The sequence below is a fragment of the Cyprinodon tularosa genome, unplaced genomic scaffold (genome assembly GCF_016077235.1).
Source record: "Cyprinodon tularosa strain WSP-4 unplaced genomic scaffold, ASM1607723v1 ctg867, whole genome shotgun sequence".
NCBI lineage: Eukaryota > Metazoa > Chordata > Actinopteri > Cyprinodontiformes > Cyprinodontidae > Cyprinodon > Cyprinodon tularosa.
In genome coordinates, this window is record NW_024039637.1 from 866706 (window position 1) to 885904 (window position 19199).

At 40.4% G+C, this 19199-nt stretch overlaps 2 protein-coding genes across 2 annotated transcripts in view; both read right to left on the reverse strand.

The window, feature by feature from the left end:
• The window catches only part of LOC119775312, a 101952-nt gene that overhangs the window by 82617 nt on the left and 136 nt on the right, over positions 1 to 19199 (reverse strand).
• Positions 461 to 18440, reverse strand: LOC119775313 (NACHT, LRR and PYD domains-containing protein 4E-like). The gene is made up of 9 exons (XM_038273245.1): positions 18302 to 18440; positions 17308 to 17415; positions 13465 to 13543; positions 13079 to 13307; positions 11147 to 12947; positions 8997 to 9170; positions 6676 to 6831; positions 3235 to 3278; positions 461 to 1501 (listed from the first exon to the last, which is right to left on the reverse strand). The coding sequence occupies exons 2-9, from the start codon at positions 17412 to 17414 to the stop codon at positions 972 to 974; spliced, it is 3120 nt and encodes a 1039-aa protein (XP_038129173.1). The 5' UTR covers position 17415; positions 18302 to 18440; the 3' UTR covers positions 461 to 971.

Consider the following 19199-nt stretch of genomic DNA (forward strand, 5'->3'; position numbering starts at 1 on the left):
TGAACTAGTGTTTCAATCAGTTTATATCTGATGTTCCAGGAATTAAAATCACATTTCCACTTAAATACAGAGACTGTAAAGAGACACAGAGAACACTTCTGAACAGAGAACTAATTGACAGGATCAACATTTATTATTTCAAATATTGGGATATGATAAAGTATAATACTTTATTACAAAGAAGCTTTTTAAATCACAATTTCATACAATAAAACAGTCGATAAAACAGATACAAATTGGTTAAAAACTCAAAATGTGAGCTTTTAATGTTTCTATTAAAACTGGTAAATTTATTTTCAAAATAAGACTCAGAAAACTAGCAGCAAATCATTTTATAGACTCAGATATTTCCATAATCTGCACTTCAGCAACAGATAGTCTGGAATGATTCTCCTTCTAGAAACAGTCTCATAAGAAGTCGTATTGGGAACTGATCTGGCTGATTAAAACATAGCAGAAACCCAGACCTTCACAGCCCACAGATCCTGAGGAGGCAGCCTGTTTATCTGTGACTAATGAACAAAACTGTCCAGATAAGAGGAAGAAAAACTACATTAGAGACACAAAGAAGAAACAGGACAGAAAAGATTGAAGAGAGAAATGTTCAAACTTCCTCTGATGGTGAGATTAAGAGCCAGGATCAAACATTTACTAGAAGAGATGGAAAGAACCAGAACAGAACCAGCTCCAGCAGGAGCAGCCTTGGTATAGCACTGGAAGCTCATTGGTGGAAAAACCCTAAATGAAGGTTTGAGTGGAAACAGAACCAAACCTTTGGATCCTGGAATAATCCCAGCTTCTTTCTTTAAGGACTGGAAGAGGACGAAGTTTACAAGGAATCTTTTCCAGGAGTTTAAGAAAGAAACCGACTAAGTGTGAAAATGTTTCTGAGTGAAAGAGACAGACATGGAGAGACTAAACAGTCTGTTGACTAGGAGAGAGTTGCTCTGACTGGAGGAGACTCTTTAGACTCAACACAGAAACACTAAGGAATCAGAACGGATGCAGAATCCAGGATAAAGAGGTTCAGTGAATGTGGTGTTGAAGGTGAAGAGGTGGATCAGTGAGTCAGATGAGACTCTGTAGAAGGACAGAATGCCAGCAGGATGGTCCACATACACTGCTACTCTGTTAGAGACAGAGGAGGAGGAGGAGGAGGAAGATGGTTTCTCCTTATTGTGCCAGACAGAGAAAGCTTTACCATCAGAGCAGCTCAGACTCCAGGAATGATCATTGTATCCAAACACACCGTCTCCACTGTTTCCTTTCCTCCTAATTCTTCTGTAACTCACTGATATATAAACTTCTCCTCTCCACTCAACCTCCCAGTAACAGCGACCAGTCAGACCATCACCACACAGCAGCTGAGGCCAGTAATCAAATCTGTCTGGATGATCAGGATACGACTGAAGCTCCTCCACATATGTCACATTCCTGTTGTCTTCAGACAGTTTCAATTTTCTGCTCACTGTATTTGTGTCGATTGTGAGCTGACAGGAATCTGATGGAGAGAACAAACACAATCCAGCTGCAATTATTGATCATTTATTGACACTTTGATGATGACTCCTGAACAGAGGTTTCAAGTAATGAAGTACAAATACTTCTAACACTTTTTAGGTATCTTTACCAGAGGTCACGGATTAGTGGAGCGCAGTCCAGATCCGGACCCACCTGCTGGCTAATCTGGACCCAACCTAATTTAAAGCATTTATAAATCACTCCATGTTGTCCGGTTACCCTGAAATACCACATCCTCCATCTCTGCCCAGCAGCATCTCCGTCCAGACTGCCTGTGCAAAGCAAAGCTTACAGCGTTCGCTGTTCCCCCCGTATTTCTGCGCTCCGACTCATCCTCGGAGCTTTAACACTAAATATTTAATTCGTAGGAGCAAAACATGCAGAAATTAACACTTTATTTAATATGACATATTAAAAAAAATCCCCATCAGCATCCAGCAGATGTGCAGTTTCTGGTGGAGATGAGAAATCTGCTTCCTGGTCTGTTGAAATACCAATATTTTGCATTTAATAATTTAAATAAATGGTGTTAGATTTTTGAAATGTATAAGAATTATGCTCTAATTTGTAGTTAATGATCTGTTGTTACTATATTTTAATTTGACAAACCAGATCTTCTCACCATTCTTTTTCCTGTTTGGTGTGATTGAAATAGTGGATCTTTACATGGCCGGACCGGAGCAGAGCCTAAACATTTTGAGTATGTTTGGCTCAACCTGCTGCTGGGAAGTAGGATTCTCCACCATGAACAGAATCAAAAATAAATAAATAAATAAATAAGGATCAAAATGAGCAACATGATATGTGCTTTGGGAATAGCTTTGTCACCATTCAAACCCAGGTTTAAAGCCTTGCAGGGTAGCCTAAAGCCCACTGCTCTCATTAAGACAGAAAAAAGAAAGAGAAAAAAAGGTGAATGTCAGTTCAGTGGTTTTTAAAATCTGTGAATCAAGAAATTGTCTATATAACAAACTGAAAGATTGGAAAAAATTTCTTTTTTTTAAGATTTAGTTAAAAATTCAATGTATAACATGAATGCATAAACACCTAATTTCAGTGTTAAATTCTGTTTAAAGAAACAGATCATTAAAAAGGTCTCTGGACCTTTAGTGGTTGAGGATTTTCTTTATTCTGACCCTGCTGATTTTTAAATAGTTACCCCTGGTTTAATGTTTATAAACATTTATTTCAAATCATGTGAGCCATCCAATGAAGATCATTGGCGCCATCCACATCTAGTGAAAACTAGTGTAATTGGATGAGTCATATAATGCAAACACTCATTGGTTAGCTAAAGAAAATCAACAGAAGCAAGCAGATGTTCTTCAAACTGCAAATGCGAATTGTCTATGCCATGCTACAATGTCGGAATCATTAAAAGATGTTGGTCCTATCCCAAAGAATTTTTGTAATTGTCGAAAAATTGAGCTTTCAATTCATATAGTGGCATCTGGTTGTTTTTTTTTAAAGGATACCGTTATACTTTAAGTACGTTTTGGAGCACATACTTTTTTACTTTTACTTGAGAAAAGAGGTCAAGTTGATAATTCAACTTTTACCAGAGTGTTTTTAAATTGCAGTATTTATACTTCTACTTAAGTAACAAATGTGTGTACTTTTGACACCACACCTCCTGAATGAATAATGGACAGTTTGAAGATGGTTGAATGTAAGCTGCTTTGATTTCATGAAACCAATGAAAAACACACTTACACTTCCTCAGACCTGGTTTCAACCATCGGACTCCATCAGGCTCCCTGAAAGGAGGAGGGGGGGTCAGACCATCAGTGTCTTTCAGCAGGAAAACATGGACATTGTAATCAGTACTCAAGTTAAGCAGGGTTGAAGGGGGATGGTATGCCCCTTAAAAAAAAACCCTTCTTAAATTACCATCCCTCTATACCATCCCCTGTGACATTCTATCACCGAATGTAAAAAAATTCTACTATAAATTAACAGTCATGGCAAAAATATAAACCTTTCAATATTTGGCAGGTTTTTGGGGTTACGAGTAGCCTGAGCAAAATAAACTCAGAGAAGTGTCCTACCATGACAATGAAGCTGATCCCAGTGGGAAATTTGTCCTCTGCATTAGTACCTACCTCTGTAGGGACAGTGATAGCCATGCTAACTATGTATGGGCAGTGATATCCAGACCTGTGGAGTGACTGACTGCAGTTCTACTGTAAGGTGCCTTGGTCAAGGTCAATGACTGGCGTACCTGACATGTAACAACCATACCATGCATATTGCTTTTAGGTTAATAGATAATATTCATTAGGCTTTATGCCTAAAAAGGAAAAAAATCCACCATCCCACTTCTTTTTTTTATTTTTACAAATAGACTGATTGTAATAGATCAGATCAGATTCCACTCTGACATGCTGCTGGAAGAACTAGATCTGCGTCATTTGGACTCTGTGACCTGCTGCACACGTTGTCTGAGCCATTGTGGGAGAAACAAAACTGATAGATCAGAATCAGACAACATGATGCAGCCTGTACTGTCTGTCAGCTGCTAACAATGAGCTATGCTGTATAAAGCTAGCTGATGACTGAGGAACCTTGGCTCATGTCTGTCAGCCAAGCTGCAGTCAGCCAGGCCTCTGGACCCAATTCTCCTCATTTCCTACTGTGGATATTAAAGAGTTCAAATCAACCAAGGTGGATTTTCCTGTCTCAGTACTGAAGGTTCTGCCACAGCAGACATTACTTGGTTCTGTTCTTCACTCAGAATCCAACTGTACAACATTTGGACCCGTCCATTTGAAGGGAGCGTCTCTAAAGTCCCGTCCTCTAGCCGTCATGTTTTAACCCAGTTTGAACTCATTTTTTTAAATCTCATCTTTTTAATCAGGCAGGAGGAGGACACTATCCAGTCTGACTCTTCATCTCCAGTTTGAAGAGCTCTCACATATTGCCTGAGGTGGAATATAGACAGCTGTGTTATTTACTGATGGAAATGTTCTGAGACAGAAGGATGGTCAGAGCAAGTAAACTGATGGACAGATGCTCCAGATGTGCTGAATCAGAATGGGAAAGTGTTCAGATGTCCGCACCATCAAAACATCTGTTATTAGATATGACACACACTCCAGCACCTGCTGATGTCCCTGCCTTTGCTGCTCTGTCCACTGATTGCGGGTAAAATATCTGGACCGTATCAATGTGAGGTCCAGAACCACTGGGGTTCTCCATGTCTCAGAGAAGCAGACAAGGTTCAGATCTCTGATGTTCTGCTGGAACTTTACTCTGGACACAGATGATCCAGTTTGATGTCCAAAAACTGGGGAACCAGCAACCATCATCCACTGGAAACTGGATGATCGTGTGTTTGTTCACTCATTCTGGTTCTGACTCCAGATGGTTCTCCTGTGTTTGCTGTGTCATTATTTATGTCCTCCTGCTTTGTTCTTTGAAGGGAGGCATATCTCTGGAGGCCATCTGGAGTCTACAGACTTTTCAAGAATCGGTGAGTAGATAGTTCTAGAAGGGCCAAAATAGTTTATGTTCTGGACATAGTTAGAACTAAAGTGAAAAGTGAATTTAAAGAGGAATTCCATCAAAGCCCCGTCGGGTCAGAGGGACCTGGACAGCACTTGATAATGGTCACCATGATTTTAATTGAGATAATGAAACAGATGATGAACTAACTGCTGTCTGTTCAGCTGAGAAACTCAGAAGGCTTTACCAGAACATAATCAACGTAGCATTTAAAAGATTTACCGTATTTTCACGACCATAAGGCGCACCGTACTAAAAGGCGCAGTCTCAGTTATGTGTCCCATTTCTGTATTTAACACACACATAAGGCGCACCAGACTATAGGGCGCGTTTTTTATATACAGGTACATGTCCTCTACTACCTTTAAATACCTCTACTGCGTATTTAAAAATACAGCGGGGGCAAAACTGAGTATGATTGTGCTTTATTCATGTATTTATTACAAAGTATTAATCAAACCTGGCAGCTGGCCGTGAGACAGACACATCGCAGATGACACAGCGCTGTGATCACTCCTAAATTAACTTAAAATCCTGAAACCTGCCGACGGAATATGTTCGCTTTTATTACCGGTATCCTGGTGCCTGCAGTTTAAATTATTTAGATGAAAAACACCTGCCAGCCACTGCATGAACCCGGAGGCTGCCCAGCCTAGAGGCTGCTGTTGAAGGGATTTACTGTCGGCGCACCGCTGGTATGTGGGGGTCTGAGCGGCTCCGACAGAAATAGATAATCTGGATGAACTGACTGCAATTATGAAGTTTTCAGGTGGACTTTCTCACTTAAAAACATATTAAAACTACTTTATTACCACTGATCAGAGCAAATATAGCTGCAAGATTTAGATTATTTAGATGAAAAAACACCTGCCAGCCGCCGCGGTGAAGAGGAGGAGACCCGCCCAGAGGCTGCTGATGAATTAAGTTTTCAGGTAGAAAAATAAAAGGGAGCAAAACTGAGTATGATTGTGCTTTATTCATGTATTTATTACAAAGTATTAATCAAACCCATCAAAGTCATCATCCTCTGTTTCTGAATTAAACAGCTGCGCTAAATCAGACATGCCAGTTTCCCCTTCTTCGCTGTCAGTCACTTTCCGTGCAGCGCGGCTCCTCAGAAATAATGCCGGCTTTTGCAAAAGCTTGAACAACAGAGCCAGCAGACACGTTAGTCCAAGCATCTACAATCCATCCGCAAACGGTGGCGTAACTTGCCCGGCGCTGCCTTCCACTTATCCTGAAACTGTGGTCTCCGTCTGTCATCCATCGCTCCCACGCCGCTCGCAGCCTTACTTTGAACCCCCGGGATAACGGTGAGCACAGCGTTCATTTGATTCACCTTTTTTTCACATCGGCTGTGAGATGGGCACGCATGGAGTTACATATTAACAGCGATGGTGAGGGGTGGAAAAAAAACACCTGGTCTCCTTACATTCAGCCACTCTTTCATCATCTCCTCAATGAGGTGGTCTCAAAAGTCGCAGTTACAACACACATAGGGCGCACCGCACCAAAGGGCGCACCGCACATTTTGAGGGGAAAAAAAGACGTATAAGTGCGCCTTATAGTCATGAAAATACGGTAGATTTGTGAAACAAAGAATACTGTTCCTCTTTAGAACCAAGAAGAACCAGGTTGATGAATCCTAACCTGAATACTGTCCAGTCCAAACCAGACAGAAACTTCTCCCCTGAATCTTGGAGGTTGTTGTTCTGCAGGTAAACCTCTCTCAGACAGCAGGACTTGGACCTCAGAACTGATGAGAGAACTTCACAACTTCTCCCTGAGAGGTTACAGGATCTAAGTCTGAGAGACAAAATGAAACAAGTCAAAGAGGAAGAAATTGATTTTATTTGGACAGAAAAACTGTCTCAATCCATGAACAGTCAGAATTATCATGGTTTGCTCTGATAATAACAGAAACCCTAAATTGGGTCAGTATTTTTGTTCCACTGTTCTGATCCTGCAGGACCCCTTGTGGCTGATTCGGGCATTTACCTTTTATTTCCAGCACTGGTTACTGATATGGGGCAACTGAGGACCTGGTAAGGCGCTTAGTTTTTAAACCCTCACTTTTTATTAACTCTTCTCTGCCCTCCTCCACAGGTACACTGCTGCCTTTAGCTTTGGAGATGATTGTGCTAAACAATTCAACACTTCCACATCCATCCACCAATGCTTACCATACACCATTGATTTCACTGACTTTCACACTTCATGGTCGAAAGTTGGATTTGTGTTGAATACATTTTTATTTCAGAACTTTTAGACGAAGAGTGTCTCCCTTTTCTGAACTGGGTAAGAACCATTAAATATAGAATACACATATGTGTATATATATATATATATATATATATATATATATATATATATATATATATATATATATATATACACACACACATATATACACACAAGACCAGGTCATAGTTCATTCTGAACTTTTTCAGTTCAGTTGAATTTGAATTGAATTGAGAAAGCTTCCTGGAGAGGTGGCGAAACGTCTTCAAATCTTGGAAACCAAGTCCAGTGGATATTTTTGGAATATTTTACGGAATTTTAGCCCAGTCTTTATTTACCGAACTAAATTTTTGTCTCGTCTTTATTAGTCCACAAAAATTATTTCTGATTTACTCTTTTATTAGTGGGGATTTTCATCTCGTCTCGTCTAGTTTTCGTTCGGTGAAAAATGTGCGTTGACGAAAATATTTTTGTTTAGTTTTCGTTAACGAAATTAACACTAACATACACAGAGGCCATGTATTTATTTAAAGTAGACTTTATTGTTCTTTTTATTTCTGTGTTTTACTCTGTGGTAGGAAGGCTAATCACCAGCTATTAAAGGTTGAGATGATTTTAAGGAGCTTAGGTTAGCCAACCCCATTAGTTCCAGAAAACTACAATGGGGTTTTACATTAGACACAAGAAATATGGTCATTCAGGTTCCTTATGGACCTTTGGATCTGGTCAAGAATGCCAGGTGATTGCACATGCACGTGGTGCTAATAACATACTATTGGTTCGGTCTGGAGGGACACTAAAGCAGTCTTGTATACACTGAAACAACTGTTATGGAGAGCATTTTCATCTTGACTGTACCTGTAGGCTTTATGACAATCCAACAAAATGGATCTTGAGGTAACTGAGAAATATGAGTAGGTACAGTATCCTGTGCTCACTAATCAGTTTCCTTATGCTGCCTGTGGAAGACATGAGCACAGCTGCACTACTGTAGGCATACTTGATGGTGGCACAACTGATGCCACATAAAGAGACATAAAATTACAGATAGTGGAATGTGGAGACATCCAGAACTCAAGCTCCAATGGCTCAAAGCAGCTATGATAACAAAGGGATCAGTTGACCCCTAGATAATGATCAACTTTTCAAAAATGGCTCTGAACGCCCACAAGGTTACCCCACTGGATTACCAGGTGTCCTACATTGACTGCAAACCATTTGGGGCATGATGATTGTGACACTGCATGGTTTGGTTTCTCTATTTTCAAGGTGCTATACAGATGTAGCATTACTCACTTAGTTTAGAACAGAAACATTATGGATGTCTTCAGGAGGAATATAAGGCATTATTCATTCAATTTACAGACACGGTCAAAACCTGTAATACTTTTTATGGGATGGCTGTTTTAGGTTCTATTCCAGCGTTGTTTGGGCAATGCTCTGAACTCCAAGTGTTTATCAGTCTGAGTATTGATGGATCAAAGTGTCAAGTATAGAGGGGAGTGGTGGCAGCCCAGTGCTCCCCAAAGGGATGGGTTTAAATGCAGAGAGTTCATTTATTTGCTCTGTACTAGTGACAGTGTAATGACAATAAGTTGAAAAACAAAAGATTAGATAGACTAATAGGAGGAATGCTTACTAAGTTTATCACATAAACATTCAACATAAATGTAGTAAAAAAGGAAATGAAAAGAAATTAAAAAAAGAATGATATGAATGAGTGATGAGACCTGAGAGTTTCCAATTTGCAGTTTGGACTCTTCAGTCCAGAAGACAGCAGCTCCACTCCAGAATCCTGCAGCTTGTTGTTACTTAGATCCATCTCTCTCAGATTAGAGGACTGGGAGCTGAGAACTGAGGCCAGAGCTTTACAGCTTCTCTCTGAGAGGTTACAGTCAATCAGTCTGAAGAGACAGAGATAGAAATGAAAAAAACAAATTCACCAGCTCTTGAAGCTTAACAGTAGAATTCCCAAGGCCGTCTTTTTTACATTTCTGAGGTTTTAAAGTGAATTAACTTTATTTATATCAATCATATGTTGGTCATGTAACCTGACTTTTCCCATTTCTTTTCTTTTTTTTATTTACACGTTGTTTTTTAAATAAAATAAAAAATCCTGAAAAATAAATAAGGTTAATTTTACCTCGAACCCCCGAATTGACGGCTCTATTAGTTTCATAGTAAATTCTTCCTGCAGTTGATGCATGTTCAGTACTGTTGCCCAGCAACCAACATTCTACCCAGAACACCCTGGAATCTTTGACTAATACAAAAAATGGCTTTCAAAAGAAATCTAACTGAGAAACAGGCTTTTGAAATGATTCAGAATATTCATGATAGCGATTTGGGTGGAGATGGAGAGACCGATGATGATGACTGGTCGGTAGGCAGTGGCTTTGACTCTGACAGCAAGTCTGAGGATAATCAACCACACCCGGACAAAAGCAGATGTGTCAGTGACCCATCAGACAATAGGGAAACTTTTGTTAAAGCTTTGGATAAAGTGATTATAATATGATAAACTGTTATAGTGAAATCATAGTGACAAAGAGTAGTACAACTAATAAACTTTATCTATACAGTATCTCCACAATCAGCTGAGGGTGACTTCGCTCAGCCCCCAGTCAACCCCTCCTCCTCTCAGCAGATCGACAGGAGAGGGCAAAGGATGGCACAGTGTGGACCACGGTGAGCAATGGATAAAATAGAGGGAGACGTCTGAGATTTTATAATAAAGAGCTTAGGACTGGACACGTCCGTATTTCAACATTTGTGCTGATAAATGAGGTCTGGGTAGGGTTTGTAGAACACAGCATCTCCTGCTACAAACCTGGAGCTGACATCACTGTGGATGAACAGCTCCTTCCCACCAAGGCCTGATGCAGCTTTCTGCAATACATGACACATATACCAGATAAGTTTGGCATCCAAATGTGGCTTGTAACGGATGTCAACGCTAAACATATGTTTAATGGTGTGCTTTATCTTGACAGGGGTGAAACACGGTGAACAGGTAAGTGGCTGTGTGACAGCCTGGTGCTGAAATTATTGGGAAGAAAAATAACGACTGATAACTTTTTCACATTTTTCTCTCACACGCCAAAATCCCAAGGAAAATAGTTGAAATTATTTGGTATGTGGTTTTCATCTCCAGCTTGGTCCTCCCTTGAGGATTCTTTCTTAGATGTCCCAAAGAATTCTGCATTTCTGAACCAAGATCTCTGCAGTTTCTCCAGGCATCTATTGGAACCACTTTTCCATTGTGGGGGTTTCTACCCCAGTGCTCAGGTGGCCACGGGTACTAAGTTGTCTTCACCATCCTGGCTCTTACTAGTTCCTCCCTGGGGCCATATCTCATCTTCTTTTTTCGTGATATTTCCATAATATGGGATGGCCACATCGATCACTACTGCAGTCCTCTGCTGTTTATCAATGATCAACATGTGTAGTTGGTTGGCCACGACCATTTTGTCTGTCTGCATCTGGAAGTCTCACAGGATCTTAGCTTTGTCATTCTCCAGAAATAAGCTGTAATATTAAGGTGTTTTAACATTTCCTACTTTAAAGCTTATAAATATAACTTAATTTCTGTCTGTATTTCTAGCGAAGACAAACATAATCCATGATATACAACAATAAAAGAAACAAATAATTGAAAAGTTGTTCCACTTTGACAAGATAAATCATTTTGTGCTAATATTAAAAATCTTATTCAAAACTATTAGAGAAATGTCAGTCTGTAAATGTTTTGACTTGTTGTAATTCTTACAAAAGATACTTTCATAATACAGAAAGTGAAAACATAAGTTTAATCAAAATAATAGTGATACTTTCTGGTTTTAGCACTTGGTATAGAAAACCTTATTCCATCAGTACTTACAGAATTGTTTTTGAAGCTTTGACCACTGGCAGCAGCCTGAGAAGAGCCTCCTCTGAAGCAGAGTATTTCTTCAGGTCAAATGAATTGAGATCATCTCCTGATGTCACTAAGATGAAGGCCAGAGCTGAATACTGAGCAGGAGACAGTTTATCTGTGGAGAGACTTCCTGATCTCAGAGACTGCTGGATCTCCTGGACCAGTGAGCGATCATTCAGTTCATTCAAACATTGGAACAGGTTGATGCTTTTCTCTGCAGACAGGTTCTTATTGATCTTCTTCTTGATGTACTGAACTGTTTCCTGATTGGTCAGTGAGCTACTTCCTGTCTTTGTCATCAGACCTTGTAGGAGAGTCTGATTGGTCTGCACTGAAAGACCCAGGAGGAAGCGGAGGAACAAGTCCAGGTGTCCATTTGGACTCTGTAAGGCCTTGTCGACAGCTCTCTGATGGAGACTTCTTAGGTTCACCTTCTTAGATAATTTAGGCATATCAGAATTTTTTTGTTGTTCTTTCATTAGATTGACTCCATCCTTGATGAAGGTCAGATGAACATGAAGAGCAGCCAGAAACTCCTGAACACTCAGATGGACGAAGCAGAACACCTTGTCCTGGTTCTGGTACAGCCCTCTCTCCTCTTTAAAGATCTCTGTGAACACTCCTGAGTAAACTGAGGCAGCTCTGATATCAATGCCACACTCTTTCAGGTCTGATTCATAGAAAATCAAGTTTCCTTTCTGCAGCTGATCAAAAGCCAGTTTTCCCAGACACTCAATCATCTTCCTGCTCTCTGGACTCCAGTGTGGATCTGTCTCAGCTCCTCCATCATACTTGATCTTCTTCGCTTTGGTCTGAACCACCAGGAAGTGGATGTACATCTCAGTCAGGGTGTTGGGCAGCTCTCCTCCCTCTCTGGTCTCCAACACAGCCTCCAGAACCGTAGCAGTGATCCAGCAGAAGACTGGAACATGGCACATTATCTGGATGCTTCTAGATCTATTGATGTGGGAGATGATCCTGCTGGCCTGCTCCTCATCTCTGAACCTCTTCCTGAAGTACTCCTCCTTCTGTGGGTCATTGAACCCTCTGACCTCTGTCACCATGCCAACACAGTCAGGAGGGATCTGATTGGCTGCTGCAGGTCTTGTGGTTATCCAGAGGAGAGCAGAGGGAAGCAGTTTCCCCCTGATAAGGTTTGTCAGCAGAACATCCAATGAAGTGGCCTCTGTAATATCAGTCAGGATCTCCTTGTTGTGGAAGTCCAGAGGAAGTCGACTCTCATCCAGACCATCAAAGATTAACAGAACCTGGAAGTGATCAAAGCTGCAGATTCTTTTGGTTTCAGTAAAGAAGTGATGAACAAGTTCCACCAAGCTGAACTTTTTGTCTTTCAGCACATTCAGCTCTCTGAAGGTGAATGGAAATATGAACTGGATGTTCTGGTGGGCTTTGCCTTCAGCCCAGTCCAGAGTGAACTTCTGTGTTAAGACTGTTTTCCCAATGCCAGCCACTCCCTTTGTCATCATTGTTCTGATTGGTTGATCTCTTCCAGGTGGGACTTTAAAGATGTCTTCTTGTCTGATTGTTGTTTCTGGTCTGTGTGGTTTCCTGGATGCTGTTTCAATCTGTCTGACCTCATGTTCATCATTGACCCCCCCAGTCCCTCCCTCTGTGATGTAGAGCTCTGTGTAGATCTGGTTCAGAAGGGTTGGACTTCCTGCTTTAGCGATCCCCTCAAACACAGACTGGAACCTCTTCTTCAGACTGGATTTAAGTTTAGGTTGACTAAATGAGGCAAAAAGCTCTGAAAGATAAAAGGAAATCTTCAGTACTGAAACTATTCCTATCAATGGACCATCTATTCCTCCTACTCTTCTGACTGGAATAAATTGACGATTTATCCATCAGCTTAAATCTGTATAGAAATCCTCTTACTGCTCTGCAGACGTTCAGCCAGCTTCTCCTGCTTCATTCTCCACAGGAAGTTTAGGGTGATCTTCACCAAAGCTTCCCTGCTGCTCCTCTTCTGTTCTTCATCCTCGCCTTCCAACACCTCCTCATCCTCCCACACAATCTTTGAGCCTTCTGGATCAGCTGGACTCAGAATCTTCTGGATTTTCTTCAGCTCATTTTTCACAAAACTAACAATGTTTTCTTCTAGCAGCTGAACAGAATAATATATTAAGGACACATCAGACTGAGATAATGGAGACAAACTCATCCAATTTGGACAGAATGATTGTTCTTTGGTGTACAAAGTACAGCATGGAGATGACTTTCAACAGAACCTATTGAGAAATAGTTGTAGTACATGTACAAACCATAAATATGGAGTCCAGCTGGGTTTGATGCTGCTGGGCAGATGGACCACTGGGAAGCACAGAGTTCTGCTGGTCCACTCTGTGGAGGAACCAGGAAGCATTAACTCACATTCTGTAAAACAACAAACAGGCAAAGACCAAGGTACTTGTGGTGTCCTGCTCTTAAAGCTACAAAATGGGAAGGACTGTCACCTGAGAGGAAGCTCCTACCTGAGCAGAGTTTGAGATGCCATGTAACTTTATAAAAAAAAATGGCTGAACCCTTAGACCTCTACAGTTTCAATTGTTTCATTTGCTGAGAAATTTGAAACTGAACATCCAGAAGTATATGAAGCTGATTGTTCACCAGAGATTCAGTTGTGGACATTTCGATTTCTTCAAATCATTATATTGTATTACTGAATGTACCGTATTTTCACGACCATAAGGCGCACCGTACTAAAAGGCGCAGTCTCAGTTATGTGTCCCATTTCTGTATTTAACACACACATAAGGCGCACCGGACTATAGGGCGTGTTTTATATATACAGGTACATGTCCTCTACTACCTTTAAATACCTCTACTGCGTATTTAAAAATACAGCGGGTGCAAAACTGAGTATGACTGTGCTTTATTCATGTATTTATTACAAAGTATTAATCAAACCTGGGAGCTGGCCGTGAGACAGACACATCGCAGATGACACAGAGCGCTGTGATAACCCCTAAATTAACTTAAAATCCTGAAACCTGCCGACAGAATATGTTCGCTTTTATTACCAGTATCCTGGTGCCTGCAGTTAAAATTATTTAGATGAAAAACACCTGCCAGCCGCCGCGGTGAACCCGGAGGCTACCCAGCCTAGAGGCTGCTGTTGAAGGGATGTCGGTGCACCGCTGGTATGTGGGGGTCTGAGCGCCTCCGACAGTTTATTCCCACTGATCACAGCAAATATAGCTGCAAGATTTAGATTATTTAGATGAAAAAACACCTGCCAGCCACCGCGGTGAAGAGGAGGAGACCCGCCCAGAGGCTGCTGTTGAATTAAGTTTTCAAGTAGAAAAATAGAGCGGGAGCAAAACTGACTATGATTGTGCTTTATTCATGTATTTATTACAAAGTATTAATCAAACCCATCAAAGTCATCATCCTCTGTTTCTGAATTAAACAGCTGCGCTAAATCAGACATGCCAATTTCCCCTTCTTCGCTGTCAGAGTCACTTTCCGTGCAGCGCGGCTCCTCAGAAATAATGCCGGCTTTTGCGAAAGCTTGAACAACAGAGCCAGCAGACACGTTAGTCCATCTACAATCCATCCGCAAACGGTGGCGTAACTTGCCCGGCGCTGCCTTCCACTTATCCTGAAACTGTGGTCTCAGTCTGTCATCCATCGCTCCCACGCCGCTCGCAGCCTTACTTTGAACGGCCGCTTCACACCGATGTCGAGCGGTTGAAGTTCCTTTGTCAGACCCCCCGGGATAACGGCGAGCACAGCGTTCATTTGATTCACCGTTTTTTTCACATCGGCTGTGAGATGGGCACGCAGCGATGGTGATGCGTGGAAAAAAACCACCTTGTCTCCTCACATACACCTCCCTCAGCCACGCTCTTATCATCTCATCATCCATCCAGCCTTTTTCATTTGCGTTCATATGTCATCAGAGCGCTGTGTCTGTCTCGCTGTCAGCTCCCAGATCAGCTTCTCTGATTGGTTGATGCGGCACGTCCAGCAGCAAAACTTCAATTTTTCCATCTCGAGCAGCAGCAGCGCGTTGGCGCCAGATGCTTAAACGCTCCTGACGCGCTGCGCCTGCTGCTCAAAACACGCTGCGGGACCTTTTGCTGCGCCTATACGCGCGTCAACCATTGACTTTGCATGTAAACTCGCTGCTTCTGCTGCACCTGCTGGGTCCGGTTCACACCGATGTCGAGCGGTTGAACAGCGAGCACAGGGTTAATTTGTTTCCCCATGTTTTTCACATCAGCTGTGAGATGGGCACGCATGGAGTCACAGATTAACAGCGATGGTGATGAGTGGAAAAAAAACACCTGCTCTCCTTACATTCAGCCACTCTTTCATCATCTCCTCATTGAGGTGGTCTCAAAAGTCGCAGTTACAACACACATAGGGCGCACCGCACCAAAGGGCGCACCGCACATTTTGAGGGAAAAAAAAGACGTTTAAGTGCGCCTTATAGTCGTGAAAATATGGTACATTAGTTTGGTAGATGTTCATTTGTTAGATTATTGAAGTCATTTGTTCAAACATTTGTTGTGTTTTTATTATGGTTTCAGGTTATTTCTACATTATTATTATTATTATTATTATTATTATTCCATCTAACCAAAATAATCTCACTGTGACACTGCATGTCATTGTGCAGAAAGATGTATCTTAAACAAAACTGTGTTGCAGTCTGTTAGAAAACCTCCCCTAACCCTACTGATTAATCAGTAAATCTAATCCTAGTCTGTGATCAGATGCTGTAGCTCCACTGTTTCAATGACTGACAGGAAACTGGAGACAATTATTCAACCAATAACTGATTAGTTCCTGAAAATATTCCAGAGCAGCACCCTGTGTGAGAACAATAAAGGCAAGTTAATCCGACAGAGCTAAGTCCAAATGAAGGTTAGAGCTTTACATCCTGTGATTAATCTATTTGCTTCATGATAAACATGGTCCAACATCTGCAGAGAACCAGGAGGAGGATTCATGGACAGAAATAATGTTGGTGTTCAGTAAGGAGGTGACTGGAACAATACATCAGTTTACTTTAAATGAATGAATAAATAGGAATTTATTTCAGACAATTTGAATTATTGAATCAACCAAATACACACAAAAAGAGACTAGTTAACCAAACCAAACACCAATTTCCAAACTAACAAAATGCACCTGAACATAAATAGAAACAAAACATTCCCCCAAATAAACCTCTTGGTATATGAATGGAAAACAAGTTTGATTTCTATCCTTGGAAAAAGAAAACTTCATATTTTAGTTTTAGTTTCAAGCAAAAGTAAATTAATTAAAAAGAAAATTGAATGCATGTAAGAGATGTTTAGATATTTTTCCACATGTGAGATATTTTGTTTTTGCTTCCTATATTCATCACCAGTAAAAACCTGCCTTAAACATTTGCATTTGCGTATTTTTATCCAATTACAGTGTCACAGTAAAACCTTCAAGTTAAAAGTGATCGAATGAAAGGGTTGGATGTTGATTTGGTCATTTATCTCAGAATATTTTCCTCTTCAATTCTTTCTCTTAATATAATCTCTTAATAATAACATATGAATTCAAACTGAGAAAGAAAAAACATCGTAAGCACAAATTCAGCAACAAAATGATCCACTAGACTCTGAACTGGCAAAAAGTTTTTCTGTCACTGATTATTTCTGTGAAAGTCAGATTCAGGAGTTTGTCCTGCAACCGAAGGGTTGTCAGTTCAAGCCCAAACTCTGCCTTTTAGTGTCATTGTATGCTTGGACAAGACCATTCACCCACATTGCCTACATCTGGTGGTCACATGACGCAATTTTACAGCGGCTGTGGCTGCAATGTAGCTAACAACTAGTAGAGTGTTTGTGTGTGTGTGTGAATGGGTGAATGACTGGATGTAGTGCAAAGTGCCTTATTAAAGTCTCCTGAGTAAAAAAAATGTGCTATATAAGCACAGGCAGGTTAAGATGTTTCAACTGAATTATGGCTTTAGCTGAATTCAGCCTGACTCCTGCTGCACAAACAGGTGAACCAAAGACACAAACAAACAGCTTCATTAGTAGGAATAAAATATGGAATAAAACTTTAAAAATGAGTCAGTTAAGTTTCATCCGGTTACAGTGTTTAGCAAAGCTCACCTCTTTGCAGCTGAAGGTTGGTCTGATTTAAAATCAATATAGAGACCTTTTGATATGTTGCTTTTTAAAGACACACGGCTGGGTTCTGGTTTGAGGTTCTGTCGCATCCTGAAGAAAAAAATACCTCAATTCATTCTCAGTCTAATAATGTATTTAAAGTTAAACAGTGAAGCCCATAACTCTAAAATGCCCCACAGTGTGTCTAATTCACTGTAAACCGTACATCAATGAAAGATTAGTAATTAGCCCTGATGATAATTAATAAGGGATGAGCTTTGGGTTTCTAGTCTTAAACTGATGATTAAAGACCTTTAGAGCAGCAGCCTTATTCTCAGCTGATCATTTCTGAGCTTTGTATTGCAATACAGTCCATGGTGGTGAATTCAAGGACCTTTCATAGTAATCCACATTAAATTTCCCACAAAGATTCCTTTTGTTATCATCAAACTTTCTCCCAGCAGCAGGTCAACGATCTTGTAATTCTGATGACATGTAGCGGCTTCTGAAGGAGACTGTGGAGCAGTTTGCTAATGATCAGACTGATGATCATTTTGAATGAAAACAGATGAACTTTAGAAGCTGCTGATTTCACTGATGTTTGCAGATAACAGTGAGAGATCATGTTTTCCATCAGATTTAGTTTGATGATTTAGTTTCCATCTAATAGTTGAATCAGCATCATGACTTTCCTACATGTGCATCACCTTAAGCTCTGCAGAAGCACCAACTCTGGTTCACTAATGTGACACAAGGTGATCCAGAAAGATTCAACTGGATGGACGAACAACTGATTTTATCTCCGATATCATCTCAAAAGATCATTTCATATCATCACAAAACAATCTTTTGATTATTTCCATTATTTAGCCTCACTGCACAGCATCACTCACTGCTTCACATTTGAACAGACATGTGAGAGAAAAAGTTGTGTTCACATTAATATGTTGGAATGAAGTTAGTTTAAGCTAATTAGTGGAACATAGAAACAGCTCACCTGATTGATGATGAAGGTTGATCTGATTTAAAGTCAAAAATAGCTAACTTTGAATTATTGCTCTTTAATGACACACAGCTGGGTTTGTGTCCAGGTTCTGGTTCTGCAGGGTTTCTGTGAATAAAAATGGTTTGTTGATGTTCATGCTGAGCTCTGACATGGAGAAGAGTCCTGGACAGTTAGAGATGGTGATCTGACCTTTGAGCTTTGCTCTGGTCCTCATGTTCTCCACACAGAGTGGTTTTAGAGGGAGGGACTCTGTCCTCTCTGTCCTCACACTGATCCATGATGCTCACTTAATATTAGCTCACACACATGGACCTGCAGCCAAGAACACACAGGATGAAGCTACATTTACATTCACTGATTCCCACCTATAGCTGCACCTAATGCTAAATTGGAAAAAAAGTGTTCAAGAGCTCAGTTTTTAAACATAAAGTAAAGGTTGGTGTTAAAGGAATGCATGGATTCCAGTTTGACTGGAAAGTCTGACTGAAGGAGCTGCATAATCCCAGAATGTAGGTCTAGATGAGTCAGACTGTTTCATACTGCTGCTGAAAGATTTAACTGGTTAAATGCTGCCTCTTCCAAACATCAAACTATAAAATTTGATAATTTTTTACATCTCAGTTAAAGCTGAAACAAACTGAACCACTTTGAAAAGGGAGTTTAACTAAATGTAACCTAATTTGACTTTGAAAGGATAAAAGAAGCATCAGTAAGCTGTTGTGTCTGACTTTAAAAAGGTAGGATGAAAGTTTAATTAAAAACAAAGAATTATTTAATTTAATGAATAACATAACTGAACATCAACTCTTCATCATGTTGATCAGATATTTTATAATCTTCTACATCTTCCTTTAAACATAAAACTTATCCAACTTTGAGCTGAAATCAG

What these genes read in the sequence shown, in the direction of transcription:
- LOC119775313 (XM_038273245.1), bottom strand. Translation starts at nt 17,414, where the DNA reads ATGCGACAGAACCTCAAACCAGAACCCAGCCGTGTGTCTTTAAAAAGC. An exon ending in CAACCTTCAGCTGCAAAGAG is followed by an intron (nt 13,544 to 17,307) that starts GTGAGCTTTGCT and finishes GTTCCTCCACAG; the next exon opens with AGTGGACCAGCAGAACTCTG. An exon ending in AAAGCTTCAAAAACAATTCT is followed by an intron (nt 9,171 to 11,146) that starts GTAAGTACTGAT and finishes CTGTCTCTTCAG; the next exon opens with ACTGATTGACTGTAACCTCT.